The 15452-nt window shown below is 35.4% G+C and overlaps 2 protein-coding genes across 3 annotated transcripts; both read left to right on the plus strand.

Moving 5' to 3' along the window:
* Nucleotides 1–232: 232 nt before the first annotated feature.
* On the plus strand, nt 233–2657 carry LOC116293133 (melatonin receptor type 1B-B-like). Its single transcript, XM_089028809.1, has 2 exons — nt 233–480; nt 559–2657. Exon 2 carries the CDS (start codon nt 572–574, stop codon nt 1655–1657), a length of 1086 nt encoding a protein of 361 aa, XP_088884935.1. The 5' UTR covers nt 233–480; nt 559–571; the 3' UTR covers nt 1658–2657.
* A 123-nt stretch (nt 2658–2780) lies between these two features.
* On the plus strand, nt 2781–7535 carry LOC116293144 (G protein-coupled receptor 161B-like). 2 transcript variants are annotated; one of them, XM_031700540.2, is made up of 2 exons: nt 2781–4067; nt 5849–7535. In XM_031700540.2, exon 2 carries the CDS (start codon nt 5864–5866, stop codon nt 6860–6862), a length of 999 nt encoding a protein of 332 aa, XP_031556400.1. In that variant the 5' UTR covers nt 2781–4067; nt 5849–5863; the 3' UTR covers nt 6863–7535. The 2 variants fall into 2 exon arrangements, with proteins under 2 accessions (XP_031556400.1, XP_031556401.1); XM_031700541.2 differs by lacking the exon at nt 2781–4067 and adding an exon at nt 4793–4921.
* Nucleotides 7536–15452: the final 7917 nt, after the last annotated feature.

Below are 15452 nucleotides of genomic sequence, written 5' to 3' on the forward strand. Positions count from 1 at the left end.
TCATGTATATATCAATTACATTTCATGATTGTCTTCAATAGAACAGTGACAAGAGAATAAGTTTCTTTACAATAATACGATCATGTCAAATCATTACGTAATTTACTGACACATCCAAAGACCATAAACAACAAATACCAATTAAAGTACAGCTGGATTAAATATTACAGTCAATCATCTATTCTTGATTTTACACCTAGACTCTCAAACCTTTTTGCTGCCGCGGACTTGATCGGAACTGAATACAAAGGCCTTGGATTAAGACAGTTTAATTTTAAACAAGTTATATTGGTTGATATAATGGAAGGGATTAAGTCGGCGAATAAGATTATTTCACACCAGATGTTAAGGCAAGGCGATGCTGTATTTAAGAAAAGACAAGGAAATAAATGTCTGTTTGGCTTTTGCTTGGAGTGGACGATATTTTTAGTCAAAAGTAAGATCACCTTACTAATCTTTTTCTACGCTGAAACATTAAAGGTAAAACTTCCTATCCTTTTCATTTATGATTTATTTCGCTCGCGAGTTTTGAGTCAGTTTATTTTTACAATTCAGTAGTTGAAATAAAAGCATGAGCAATAGAACCAGAACTCCGCTACCAAGAGACTTAACGGAACTCATGTCTAGAGGAAAGCTCCAAGTATTTCTGGAAGTTTCCATTCTTATTTTCATCGAGGTGGTCGCCATCTTTGGGAACTTGTCTGTGTTTTATGTCATCCACAGATCTCCAAGACTACGAAACCTCTTCGGTATGTACATGTTTTTTCTTGCTTTATCAGACCTTCTAATGGCGACGTTCATCATGCCTATTTCCCTGGATATTTTGATTACATCTCGGCAGAACTTCAACAACCGGATTTGCAAATTTCAAGGGTTTTTCATCCTTGTACTCGCCTGGTCGTCGCTACACATCATGGTCCTAATGGCTGTTAGTAGATACTTTCGTGTTGTTAAAAGATCTTTGTACCTACGGCTTTTTACAAAGCGGAGCTGTCTCATGATGGTTATTGCCGTCTTCGTCATAGCAGGTGTTTTTGTTCTTCTCCCAATATTGGCTGGTTTTGCCAAGTTTGAATTCTGGCCAGCAAGAGCAGCATGTTTCTTAACACTAAACACATCTTTTCCAGCCATTCGTAGAACATGTATTTCATTCTATATCTTAGTGTATACAATACTCCCCTTGGCTGTTATTGGATTTTGCTACTACAAAGTCCACACGGTCGTGTCCGCGCACAAAAAGGCCGTTTTCCCACAGAATGCCGGAGCGTTTTGTCCGTCAATAAGCGTGGATGAAATTCGAGTAACAAAAACTATATTTTCGGTAGTATTTGCCTTCATTCTTTGCTGGATACCATCGATTATCGTCGAAATGCTAAACTCCATTTATGGTTCTCGATCTCTTCCTCGATGGTCCTACATGATACATGTATATTTAGCTTACGTAAGCTGTGCAACCAACCCAATAATTTATGGCGTAACTAACAAAATCTTTCGTAAAATATTACGAAAATCGTTCGGGTGTCTTTTTCGCCAAGATATTTCGGTTATTCAAGCGCAAACGATAAATAATATGATTGATCAAAGAGAGGCTGTCATGATGCATGAACCTCGAAGGATTAATGTCAGAACTATTCGCGATGAGGAAACGCTATTTTAAGCCGCACGAATTGGATTAAATGTTGTACAAAGCCCTGGGACAGGAACTCGTGTCAGACGTAACCATGAACGTGATTTATGCGATGGGGAAGAAAGCCAGAGAACCTTGAGAAAACCTTAAAAACAAAGGAGAGAATCAACAATGAGAACTTGAAATACTATTTAATAAGGAATTAGCTTATTTAGTATGAAGGCCTGCAATGCAATGAATCGCTACGCACACGAGTCACTATCAAGGTTATCTGTCAGAAAATGACAAGCCGCTCGCCAGCCAATCAGAACGCACGGTTTTTAGGTTACCAGATTGCGAAAAAAATAATTTGATTTATCATGTTGCTATTTATAGAAAACATCTTAAGTGTTAATTGGTAAATGTTCCAAGCCGAACTGTAATGGATTGCATAATTCACAGAGTTTATTTTAATATTAAGAAAAGACGTCTTACAGATAGGAAGCACCAATTGAAAACATATTTCGGTTTAGACCATTTTTCTTTCATCTAGTGAGCTCTTCTGGTACTGTGCTCTTTATAATCACTGAACATTTTACTGTAATAACAAACGAAGTTTAGCTTGTCCACCATCTGACATTAGTTTTGGGTGTAAATACGTGATGTAACACTGCATCGGGTATGGCCGGATTATTAGAGTATTTATGCTGGAGTCTCAAAACATTCCCATTTGGTCGCAGGTGAGCCCTTAAAACCTATTCACAAGTAAAGTAGCCTTACAAAACGTTCTTTGGCGTAGAACATAAGAACTTATAGGGACACATTAAAAATAACCTGTTAATGAGAACCCATTGAGAAAACTGTCCAAAACGCTAAAATTAAACGGCTCCCAATGAAAATCATATTTAGTTCATGGAAACGTATTGTTATACTGTAGCAAATAAGATAGCTACTATAGCAAATAATGACAGAGCGATTTTTCTTATAAGGTATGAGAAGAGTGCATGAGACGAAAAAAATCAAGATCTAGATTAAGAGCTAATAAGGTAAAACGGTGAAATGAAGAAAGCATTGGTAAGAAAGAGAAAAGAAAGAAAGAAAGAAAGAAAGAAAGAAAGAAAGAAAAGAAAGAAAGAAAGAAAGAAAGAAAGAAAGAAAGAAAGAAAGAAAGAAAGAATATTAGAATAAAAGGAAATGGTAAGATGGTATAGTCTCGGTGAAATGACCCGACGATAGCCTCTTGCAGAAAGAACCCATAAATACACCATAAATATGAATATGACACAGATTAAACAATATCAATCAAACCGGTAACTCATTACAGGGCTCTGTCAAACGAGCCAACTTGGCTTGGACTTGTTTGTAATTTTTAAAGTTTTAAAACCGTTAGCAGGCTGCCTTAGTTGGTTGAGCATCGGACATTCGAGCGGGAGGTCGTGGTTCGAGTCCTGCCCTGAAAAATACTCATAGTCTCGAAAAAATCTAAGGAGAAAATGTTGCCATTGTATAATTACATCTTCAAATGGTTAAACCTTCAAGTGGTTCGAATGATCATCTTTAATTGAGGTTACGTATCTCCATACTTCTGTTCTTTTTATCTCAAGAACAAATATTTGCATTTAAAGAATTTTCGAGAATCCACACAAGACTAATTTACTACTCAGCATGACGTCCTATAGCTGTGTACGTCCAGTCTTTTGCAAAATATGAGCCTCTGTCTATAATAAGGGTAATGTACAAACTAGAAAGGGTATTGTCAAGCTTGAAATCGTCATATTATAGCTAGTGAGACAGAGGAAAGGATATAAAATGAAACATTTCCCCTCAAGATATTCTGTTTTCCCTTTTTAGCTTAGAATACTGCTACAGAGACAAGACTCAAGAAAGGCACCTTAATAATTCGTACGTGTCATGAAGAAAGGACCCGAATGAATTCATCCTTTCTCCATATGTAGAATTTCTTTCATGACTGGTCCAACACAGAACCAATAGATATATAACCAAATGTATTTTTCCATGGTCTCTAAGAATATTTCGTGCGCTTCTTAAATTAGCGGGGAATTGTCCCCGTTTGCTGTCTGCCCCCTGGTGTGTGGCGTATTGGTCCTTTTTCGGTTTTATTAATACAAAGCATTTGATCCTAAACTCAATCTTAGTGCACTTCAGTCATATGAGGAATCAGCTAAAAGTAATGAAACAATGCGCTGTAGGTAACCACTTGGTTTAAAATTTTTTTTTGCTTTACGCACGCCGATGCCTTAATTAGGCGAGTGAGGAATTGCTAATGCAATACGCGCAGCTGAAATGACGCATTCTGTCATTCATTGGTAGATCTACAAGAAGAGGTCGATAGAAAAGTTTGAATTTTCACAACGAGACTGACAAAGAACGAAAATTAAAGCGTGTTCATCAGTTGTGGGATGTTTTCCATGTATATACCGAAAAATTCAATATAGAAAAGGTTTGTGAATAATTTATTTCAATTGTTGATGTATTTTAAATTTCATTGCTAAGAAAATTGAATCGAAAACTGCTATCTTTTTATGACAGGAAACGGATCCAATTGATTTGATTCGTTTTTAACTTGTTTCTAGAACTTTAATGGCTATTATTTGATGTATTTGAAACCCGTCCTAGTTAGCAATAAAAGATAGCAAACTAGTTTAGTTGAGGCGCGCTATAGGCAATTCAACTAACTTATAGTTATAGATGCATTTTCGACCGATAAAAATAATAATGTAACTTACTGAAATTTATCAGCGGATAAACTGGATGTCAGATCTTACGAGCATTTCATTAGAGCAAAGATTTTGTTACGGATAGCTTCGTATTTTGTTTGATACCAACGGTTGTTGAAACAACCGTTAATGGATCGCGATGATACATATTTACTTTGTGTTATCAGCCTATTGAAGTATCTAAATAAGAATCGGCATTGAAACAACCTTACCTAGGCGGATCTAAGCCGGTCAGAGCACGATTATATATACCTTGAAACCTGAAACAACCTTTGGTTTGATCTAAGTCAGGGCACGGCTAACTCACAGATGGAACGCTGAAACAACCTCTGGGCTGATCAAAGTCAGGGTATGGCTAACTCACAGATTGAACGCTGAAACAACCTCTGGGCTGATCAAAGTCAGGGCATGGCTAACTCACAGATCGAACCCTGAAACGACCTCTGGACTGATCTAAGTTAGGGCACCGTTAACTCACTGATAGAACCCTGAAACAACCTCTGGGCTGATTTAAGTGAAGGCATGGCTAACTCACAGATCAAACCTTGAAACAACCTCTGGTCTGATCTAAGTCGGGGTAAGAACAGATCGAATTGGAAGTTAACGTGGTTCATCAGTACCGAGTCCTAGTATTTAGCATTATTGGTAGTGGGTATAGTGGTAGTTTTGGTAGTCAGTTACGACATTTCAGTTGATGGCAAAATACCCTTCATATTCTCAGTTTCTCAAGATAATGCTATAGCTAATTTATGCTGTTCAGGATCAAATAATACCCTCCGGCATTTGGCAGAAAGACGAAATGACTCCAGTTTATTCTGAGAATCTTTAGAGTTTGCAGCTGCTGCTTTAAAAAACAACTGACGCCGTTAAACGTACGTTAGCCTTCATAACCATTAATTGCTATGACAACTATAAACATGAACTAAAGGACATGTAATGTTATCCACTAAGAATACGACTTAAAAAACAACAAATTCACTTTTTGTGTCATCATATAAAAGCAAATTTATATTACATGGATTTTCTCTTCGAGTGTTAAGGTGATATCTTACGAGTGAGCGCAGCTAAAAATTAAGATATTCTCAACACTAGAAGATAAAATCCTTATTTTCAAGAGCCCATGTACGTAATATTCTGTTTGATATATGATATAACTATCGATGAATTACATTTTTAATACCATTTCTTTTGCATTCTGTTCTTTGCTAGAGCCAAGTTTCAGCCTTTTTTATGGAAATCACGAGAAAAAAACACATTATTTCATTTTCCATTTTTCAGTCATAATTCTTGGAATATGAATAAATTAGCAATCCCTACTTTAGAATTAACACAACGAAAATTCAAAAGGCAAAAACGTCCTGTTGAGATCAGTCTTTGTTATTGCAGACTTTTGATTGTTTGTAGTCAAAATTCAGCTTGTTTCTTCGATACAGTTCAACTTTCCTTGAATCGCTATATTTTTGTTTCTTTCCCAAGTTCATTCATTTTTTTCTCTTTTTTCCAGTTCATTTTGGATAAAATGGAAGAAGAAGAACAGAAGAATGTTGAACGTCTTTCTTCGCTGCTGCGTTCTCGATCTCCAACTACCATCTTTTTCGAGTCATTTTTCATTATTCTCATCGACCTTACAGCACTTGTTGGCAACGTCCTCGTTTGCTTCGTGTTCTACAAGAAACCCATGCTTCGTACCATCACAAATGTGTATATTGGTGCACTGGCTATATCCGATGTTCTTATATCGGTATTAGTGATGCCTTGTACAGCGATGATATTCATCAAAGGGGAATGGATATTTACAGACGTTGTTTGTCAATACCAAGGATTCGTTGTGCTGCTTCTTGCTTGGGCATCACTTCATATAATGACATTGACAGCCATAAATCGATATTATCGCGTCGTGCGGCCCAATGTCTACACAAAGTGGTTCAGCATCAAATCATCCATAGTGATGATCTGCAGCACCTTGGTGATCATCATCATCGTTATCGTAATCCCTATCGCAGGTGCATGGAGCCACTTTACGTTTCGCCCGGGCAAAGGGACATGTTTTATGACATTCAATAAAAGTTTCAAAACTACCAGAATGGTGTATATAGCTGGAGTGGTACTGTTTTACTCTGTATTACCGATGATAATAATATTCATATGTTACTATAAAGTACTAAAAACTGTCAAAAACCACACTACCGTCATTCACCCTTCATTTAAAAATCCTCTACAGAAGAGAGAACAAGCTCGTGCAACAAGCATGTCCGTTCGAGAGGTAAACGTGACTAGGACACTATTTTGTATGGTAGTTGGTTTCGTGGTCTGTTGGATCCCAGTTATTATCGTAGAGATGTTGAACTCATTTCTGGGAACGGCAAGTCTGCCAAGGGGAGCGTATCTTTGTTACCTGTATTTTGCGTACATCAGCAGTGCTCTCAATCCTATTATATACGGTGTGATGAATAAGACGTTCAGAAGGGAACTCTTTAGCGTTCTGCTGCTCAGAAAAACGGAAGTTTGCCTGTCCTGATTGATGGTTTGAAACCATTTCCAAGAGGGTCAAGAAAAAAAGACATGGAGTCCACGTTATTGGTATTAACAAGGGAGGCTGGTAAAACAATCAGTGTTAATACTAACAAGGCGGCGATGACATAACTTAAACTTGCAAATACTGTGACTATATAAGATAGAGAAAGCATCTTGTGGTAAAAAGAAAAAGAAGAAGAAGAAAAAGAAGAAGAAGAAGAAGAAGAAGAAGAAGAAGAAGAAGAAGAAGAAGAAGAAGAAGAAGAAGAAGAAGAAGTATATAGCTTAGTCTGGAATTCATCAGTCAAAAAAAGGCCTTCAAACTAAGATACGATGAATGCATTTTCCAAAATAATATGATGTACAAAGCAGTGCACTATGTTTAGTAAATCGCAAAAAAAATCCATATATCTTGCAATTATTAATAGTATCAATATAATTGATGAACAGCGGTGGGGATAGATCAATAACCTAGATCAAATCAAACTCAACTAGACAGATTGCAATGAGCCGATATATGCTATATTTTAATTTTAAGTTTTTTTGGCTGGAAGAGGATAAACTCCTGCGGAGAGCAAATGCATCCTTTGAAAAGTTATCCTAGGAACACCGATGCAACAAATGTGCTTTGATAAATTAATACACTCAAGCTAGATTAAAGTTATTTAACAGACTTACGCAGCTAACTGTCTTTGAACTGCTGTGCACCACATCCTGTTTAGACCTCTTTTAGCTTGGGCGTGATTCTCTCCCATTTCAGACCACATGTCTTTCCCTAGAATATCATTTCTTTGTTTACTGAATCCGCATGAGAAGATACATCAATATGGATAAATATGGATACAACGAAAGACAAAATATTATTATCTAGGGAACGTGGTCTGAAATAGAAAAAAAATATGTCAAAGTTAAATACAGTTCTCTATTCCTGGATGCTTTGCAGCGCAAAAGGTGGAAATTATCTCTTAAATTATTTCCTCGAATTTTTGTTTACTTATCTCCATGTCTAATTTATTGTTTTGGTGGACATTTGTATAGGAAAGAAATAAAGGCTCATTTTGCTAGCTGACATTCCAAAAATGATCCTTCTCCAGATCGGTCCTTTTTTCTGATCTGCTTGGAGAGAGAACGTCAACCAAATCTAGGTAAATGAAAAAAAAAAAAGAAAAAAAAAAAAAAAAAAAAAAAAAAAGAGGATTAAAAAAAACACGGGAAGCCCGTCTTTCTGCAAGTTTTACGATCCTACGCAATCAAGAATTCCGTGAGCTTTTAACTGTTCAAGCAACCTCGACGCATTATCTTGCTTCTACTTAATGGAGCCAAGCTATGAGTGCTTTCAAACTCAAAGGAGGTGTCAAGTAAGTTTTCGACTCACTCGAATCAATAGCTGCAGGATAGTTTAAGTGGACAAACTGCGCGCACGTGTCTTTTTGATGAGAGCGTTTCCGTCAGCAGTCTAGTTTATCTTTCCCTACCTACGTTGATAAAGGTATCTAGGAGGTTTCTAAATGATTCTCAAATAGTTATGTTAAATAAAAAAAGCAGCAGGACCGATGGACAGGTAATGGACTACCCGATGACTCTGATGGTTCTCTCATGCGTTTCGTGAAGTTTTTTTCCGGTTTTCCACTTTGTAAAAATCAATTTCTAGATTAATTCCTTTTTTTAGACAAGAGCCTCTGGCCATGGCACAAGAGATGGGAAAATTCATAGACGTAAAGAAAACAACATTCTTTCACTTCCATTCTAAGAGCGACGATTGTTATCTGGAGTGACTCTCTCCGTGAACTAATCAACCAGAGTTTCCTTAACACGTGACGTAGCTATAGATACTTAGTCTTGACTAAAAACGTGCTAAACAGATATAAGGAATAAGGTCAAAACATGGGGAGGGGAAGTGGGGGATTTGTAGTTATTAACTAGCAATATAAGTCGATGGCATTTTTTTTGAGCTTGTCCCGATTGCATTGGGATCATATGATCATTGACATTCAACGTATGTTATTGAATGGGGTGTGTATGTAACGGGTTCCAGGCGTCTTGAAGCCGAATATCTTTTTCTTAAGATTGTACTTGCGTTTCTGAATCAGTATTACAGCGAGACTAACAGAAATCGGCGATGGATAAAGAAACGTTTATGTTGCCGGATAACGCAGTCAATTCTAACTAAATATTTCGCTATTTGACTATTCTACTAACTTTAGCTGTTGTATCACAGCGTAGGACAATCACAACAGAGCTAGGCTCCAAACTAAGTGAAAGCCCAAAGATTGAATTAGAATTTAGAAGTTGATTTTTGAGGAGGGAGGAAAACCGGAGAACCCGGAGAAAAACCCTCGAAGCACAGGAGAGAACCCACAAACAACTCTACTCGACTCGGCAGGACCGTCGGGCCGCATTAACAGCGCACGCCACCCTTGTTTCCCACAAAGGGAAGCTATTAAAGGAAGCTTAATAATTTCTTAGTGCCATGGCCACTAAAATGAAATCATGGAAATGAATTTGTAAGTTTAAATAATGAAAAGCTTTTTGAATAACTTCTAATTTAATAGACTCTTGGGTAAGCCAAAAGAGGCAGATATTAAAAGATAGATATTATAAAAGAGAAAGAGAGATCGAGAAACTGACAAAGAAAGAAAGAGAAAGATGAAGAGGACGGAGAGCTCTGTAAAAATTGCGCGCGCTTCAAATGATGGAAGTATCTTGAAAGTAAATGGCAACGCCCATATTTCTATACCATTGAGGTATCGAAAAGGTTGAAGTATTCAGTGAATTTCAACGTATTCTTCATTTGCACGTTACGATCATCGCGGCCATGTTGGTATCATTTAACAAAAGATTTCTCATTAGCATCCATTGTTAACGGTACCACAATGGCCGCCATGTTTTTGTCTTTTAACTCTCTTGGGAATGCTTGCAACCCATCAATCTTTCAACTTATACCCAACATCTCAAATCGATCGATTTTTCCAGTGAACGAAGCATATAAGGGAAAGAAATAACCAACAAACAACTCTACCGACATACGATATCGAGCCCGACAACTCTACCGACATACGATATCGAGCCCGGCAGGTCTAAGGCTGGGCCGCATTGACGAGAGGCGAGTGCTCTCACCATTGCGACCACTAAAACATTAAACATTAAATATGAATATATGAAATGATATATATAAAAAAGCGTTGATAGTTGAGACAATTTGACTATGCAGCCGATAAAGACATCGATTATTCATAATGATAGTTTTAATATAAGACAATCGTGTAACTGTTTAAAGCAATAAAAAGCGGTGAACAGTCCAATAGTCTACAAACCACAATAACCGGATGTTCTTCTTTATCAACGTTTAATTCTCATATTGTGGTATAAAAAACATATGGCGAAGAAAGGAAACCACATCAGCCAAGGCGAGATGTCTTGCCTCTTAAAAGGTTTGGCGCGCGATTAAACAACTCGCACCGACTTTGCGGGCGTTTTGATCAGTCGGATTAGAACAGCTATTGGTAAAGTTAACTATATCTTGTGCCTTTAAAAGCATTTTAGACGACTCAATTAGGATATATAGGATTAGTTTCAAAATGAGCACGAAAACCAGTTAAAGCTTCGATATTTTGTCAATATCATGTCAAATATAATGACAAACTGGAATTAAGAGTACGGGATTAATGATGATATCTTTAAACATATCATGTATTGAAAGAATCACGCAACAATAGATTGTAAAAAAAAAGCTTGTAAATTTCAATTAAAATGTTTGTAAATAATTAAAAAAAATAAATAAATAAATAAAAAAACTACCCTGCAAACCAGCAACACAGGACATGTCAGTATTAACTTACAATTTCAACATATATTATAAGCGACGTCCAAGAGAATTATATTGAAAATAGAAATGGATATAGGTTACCTTTAATTTCAAGATTAACTGTAAATAAATCTAGGTTCGCTAAAAAAGCTAAGAAAGTTAGTTTAATTTATTTATTATCTTTTTGTGAGGAAAAATAACATTTTAAATAAATTTTCTTCGCAATAGAAATAATAATAATAATAATAAATAAATAAAAAAAAAAAAAAAAAGATTGGCCTGTGGATATCGTAATAAAATTAAAAAAATTAACCTTTTTTGGTAAAATATAATTTCAGTGGGCAGTGTGAGCATTGAGGATAGATATTTGACTGACTTTTGGTTGGCAATCCCTGTATTTCATAAAATAATTTTGAAATGCTCGTTTTAATTAAGCTGTTGATATGTAGTTTCTCAAACATTGCTGAAAAACACACGTATAATGTTTTCAAGGGAAAGACATGCAGATGGTTTGAAAGGAAAACGAAGCAATAGAGAGTTTTAGATTTACGTTCACGGCAAACGTCAAACGTCAGTTGACCAGTGAAAAAGTATTTTACATTACTGAAAAGGACTTGCAAAAGAATCCAAGTAGTAGAAAAACAAAAGAATATTTGTGTGTAGTGGGAAAGTTTGTAAAGGGTTAAGTAAGATACAGGAAAACGATGAAAACTTGGTCACGTTTGTTCTAAAACTCTCTAATAATAATTAATGCTCAACCGAAGGCACGTTATTCGAATGAAACTCCAACAGGGTTGTGGCCAGACCAACATGCTTACCGTACTTTTTGAAACTATGATTCTTGTAAATGCAATTTTATATAGAGTTTTGACTAGGACATTTTTTTGATGAGGCAAGCAAGACAACTGAACGACTACGGGCCCCGCAGGGGAACCGTTTTCACCAAAATAGGTTTAATTAATTATCCTTCCAAAAACTTTCAAAAATTTCCTGATCTCTTTGCTCTCTAAAGCCCCAGCCCTTCTACCCAATGAAAACGTACATTACCAAAGTAAAAACGTACAAAATTACCTGTAAGTGCAAAACTGATTTTAATGGCAATTCGATCCATCTTCGCAACTTATGTATTTTTTTTCTAATTTAAGTAGTTTCCTAAGTGAACGCTAGTTATTTGTCATAAAATATAGAAGTTACAATTAACAACAGATTTGTCATAAAATATAGAAGTTACAATTAACAACAGGTTTGTCATAAGATATAGAAGTTACAATTAACAACAGGTTTGTCATAAAATATAGAAGTTACAATTAACAACAGGTTTGTCATAAAATATAGAAGTTACAATTAACAACAGATTTGCCATAAAATATAGAAGTTACAATTAACAACAGATTTGTCATAAAATATAGAAGTTACAATTAACAACAGATTTGTCATAAAATATAGAAGTTACAATTAACAACAGATTTGTCATAAAATATAGAAGTTACAATTAACAACAGATTTGTCATAAAATATAGAAGTTACAATTAACAACAGATTTGTCATAAAATATAGAAGTTACAATTAACAACAGATTTGTCATAAAATATAGAAGTTACAATTAACAACAGGTTTGTCATAAAATATAGAAGTTACAATTAACAACAGATTTGTCATAAAATATAGAAGTTACAATTAACAACAGGTTTGTCATAAAATATAGAAGTTACAATTAACAACAGGTTTGTCATAAGATATAGAAGTTACAATTAACAACAGATTTGTCATAAAATATAGAAGTTACAATTAACAACAGATTTGTCATAAAATATAGAAGTTACAATTAACAACAGATTTGTCATAAGATATAGAAGTTACAATTAACAACAGGTTTGTCATAAGATATAGAAGTTACAATTAACAACAGATTTGTCATAAGATATAGAAGTTACAATTACAACAGGTTTCGAAACTTGATCTCGTCATCAGTCATGATCATAGTCAGGCGGAATAAGGCAACAGGCGTCGTAATTCTGCCTCAGTATATAGTGCTATACTATTTTAGGGATAGGGGATATCTTTGTGACGCCATGATGTTTCATCTCACTATTAACGGCGAAATAATTCAAGTTTCATTTCAATTTTTTATTCAATTTATTTCTCACAATGATTTACAATGAATGATAGTTACTCGATAAATCATTATTACATTGACATAAAAAAGATCACATTACAATACTTTAAATTATGCCATAGCATGAGCATATGAGCTCTAGCAATAAAACGTTTTCTCAAGGCTGCATGCACAGCCAACCTGACGGTCACAAAATATCTTGAAAAACGCAAATTCAGTAAAATCCAGAAGCCAATTTTACATTTAGAGGAGAATAATCAATTTTATGGATAGTTATCGAAAAAAAATTCATAGAAATGTATGATAATTCTCATCATAAAGCTCCTGTTCTGGTAGTGTGGCCCGTCAAGTTCCTTAAATGTGGATACGCGCGCAACCTTGAGAAAACTTAACAGTCTATTGAAAAAATTTTTCGTAATGGCAACTACAAGGTAATTCGGAAATCTATAATATTGGGTAGAAAGATGAAAGTAATCCATGGCCCCCTTCTTGCTGCGTCTTGTACGCAGTGCTCAAGATGATCAATGCTATGTCACTTTATATCTCTTTGTCATGCGTAGATACATTCAAAATGGAGGCCATTTTCGGCAATTGCTGGTTCTTGTGGTAGTACACTACTCATGTCAAAGTAAAGAAAGAATTGAACGAGAATATAAGTCAAATATACAATTATGCAATACATGCAATTGATGGCTTTCACTCAGCTGCTAAAAGTTTTTGAATCTCATTATCTGTTTTAAATGGTGGTCAAATACTGACCACCATGTGCTGTCAGCTAGAAAGAATTTTATTGAAGATTCAGATTCAGCTGATGAACATTCCGCACGAGACGAAATTACGTCACTAGTGCAACTCAGCAATACAGAACAACACACTAACTACAATACTGTATTCCACTTCGGTTCAAAGAAAACATTTGAATGTTAATTTCTTGTCCGTATTTAATTATCCTGGGAATGATTTAAAACTAGCAATGGAGATTTTTAAGATATTTTATTTTTATCATCGTTACATCGTAACATATAAATAGAGCATTGGAGATATCAAGAATATGTAAAGAAAAATAAAAAACGATTATACAAAATGCCTTTAAAAAGTTTAGTATTTGTACTTGTTTCACTTAACTCTGTACGTTTAGTATTTTGCATTCCAATCTAAAGATTTCCCATCTAAAGCTTTAGTCTTCTTCTCTTTGCTCTGTTCTTTCTTATTTTTCCTTGGAGAAAAAATAATTGGACAAGCAGAAATCTTGAAAAAATTCGCTAGAACCACAACACAGATTTGCTAATCCCAAAAAGTGTGAATTTTTACTATTTCTTTCATTGCTATAGTAACACAACTATATATGATCCATGATTATAATTTTTTTTTTCATGAATCAGAACTCTTGAAGAGCGGAAAGGGAGTTTCTCTCACAAAACATCAGCAGTTTCTAGTACAAAATCGGATTTAATTTCAACCCACAAGCTTAATTAACACTTTGATCCTTTATCCTTCTAAAGCATTGCCTTGTTGTGTCCTGGTTGATCCCTCAAAGCCTTACGCCACTACTCGGAAGGGCTTGAAATCCCTTCAAGGTGCATGTTTCACTCATGAGATTTAGTTCTAATGAAAAGCTATACTAATTCTATCGGTCATGTCTTTCGGCTACACGTGTGATATGTGAAATCTTGTTTGGTCTATAAAATAGAAATTCGGTAATATGGAAAAGAAATGTGAAACGTACAGGAAATCAACATTTTCCTATTTCATTTCTTTGTTTGAGTTCATGATCATTTGTTTTCTTATGACAACAAAATAAATCATTTTCATGTGTATAAGACGTATTAGCCATTCCCGAGGTTGTTGAAAAAACTGGGGCGAGTTGGCATTGCAGCAGTGCATTCTGGGACTTTTTTAGGGAACGCAGTTTAAAATTTAATGTCACGTGCAAACTCGACCAGTTTTGCTTTCAACCTCAGAATGGCTCATAGAAATTAAATTTGACCACATGGACAAAATAAGATAATGTGTCCTACCTTTATTCATACCGACTTACCGACGAGGTAATAATATTTATATATAGCGCTAGGTACCGTGACGTAATCCATCTAGACTCTGCTAACCAGCGATCGATTAGCTGATAAAACAACTTGGCACTAAAAAAAGTTTATCGGACAATTAATGGTTGACAATTAATTAACATCACAATGCTACTGTTTGTAAACATCAAATAGTGCTACAGGTTTTCCTCCCCCACGCAGAGAACAGAAGACCATGTTTAGTACACACTGCATTAACTGTTGCGGCGAACCATCATTCTAATGCACTGGTAATGCTAAAACTATATTCCCAGAAGTGAAAGTTCAGTCCTCTAAAACAGCAAGAACGTTCAAATACCATGAAAAACTTAACGTTGAATTTGAATCACTTTTTTATAATGAGGAAATGCATCAAATAGTCAAATTAGATTAGAAGATAGTCCACGACGTAGCAGATCTTGAAAAGGATTAGCTCTAGGTCCAGCTCAAAGTCCATTGTCTTCAATCTAACGTGCATAAAAGTCCAACTTTTGTTCTCCTTATATCATTATCATCATAATAGATAAACATGACCGATAGAGAAAAGATGTACGTTAATTTGGGTTTTAATGTGTGAGATGGGTTATCTCTCCCTGATGTCGATCTTGTCAGT

Source organism: Actinia tenebrosa, unplaced genomic scaffold (genome assembly GCF_029948245.1).
Source record: "Actinia tenebrosa isolate PJP-AT-01 unplaced genomic scaffold, QUT_ActTen_1.0 PGA_scaffold13__45_contigs__length_12533684, whole genome shotgun sequence".
NCBI lineage: Eukaryota > Metazoa > Cnidaria > Anthozoa > Actiniaria > Actiniidae > Actinia > Actinia tenebrosa.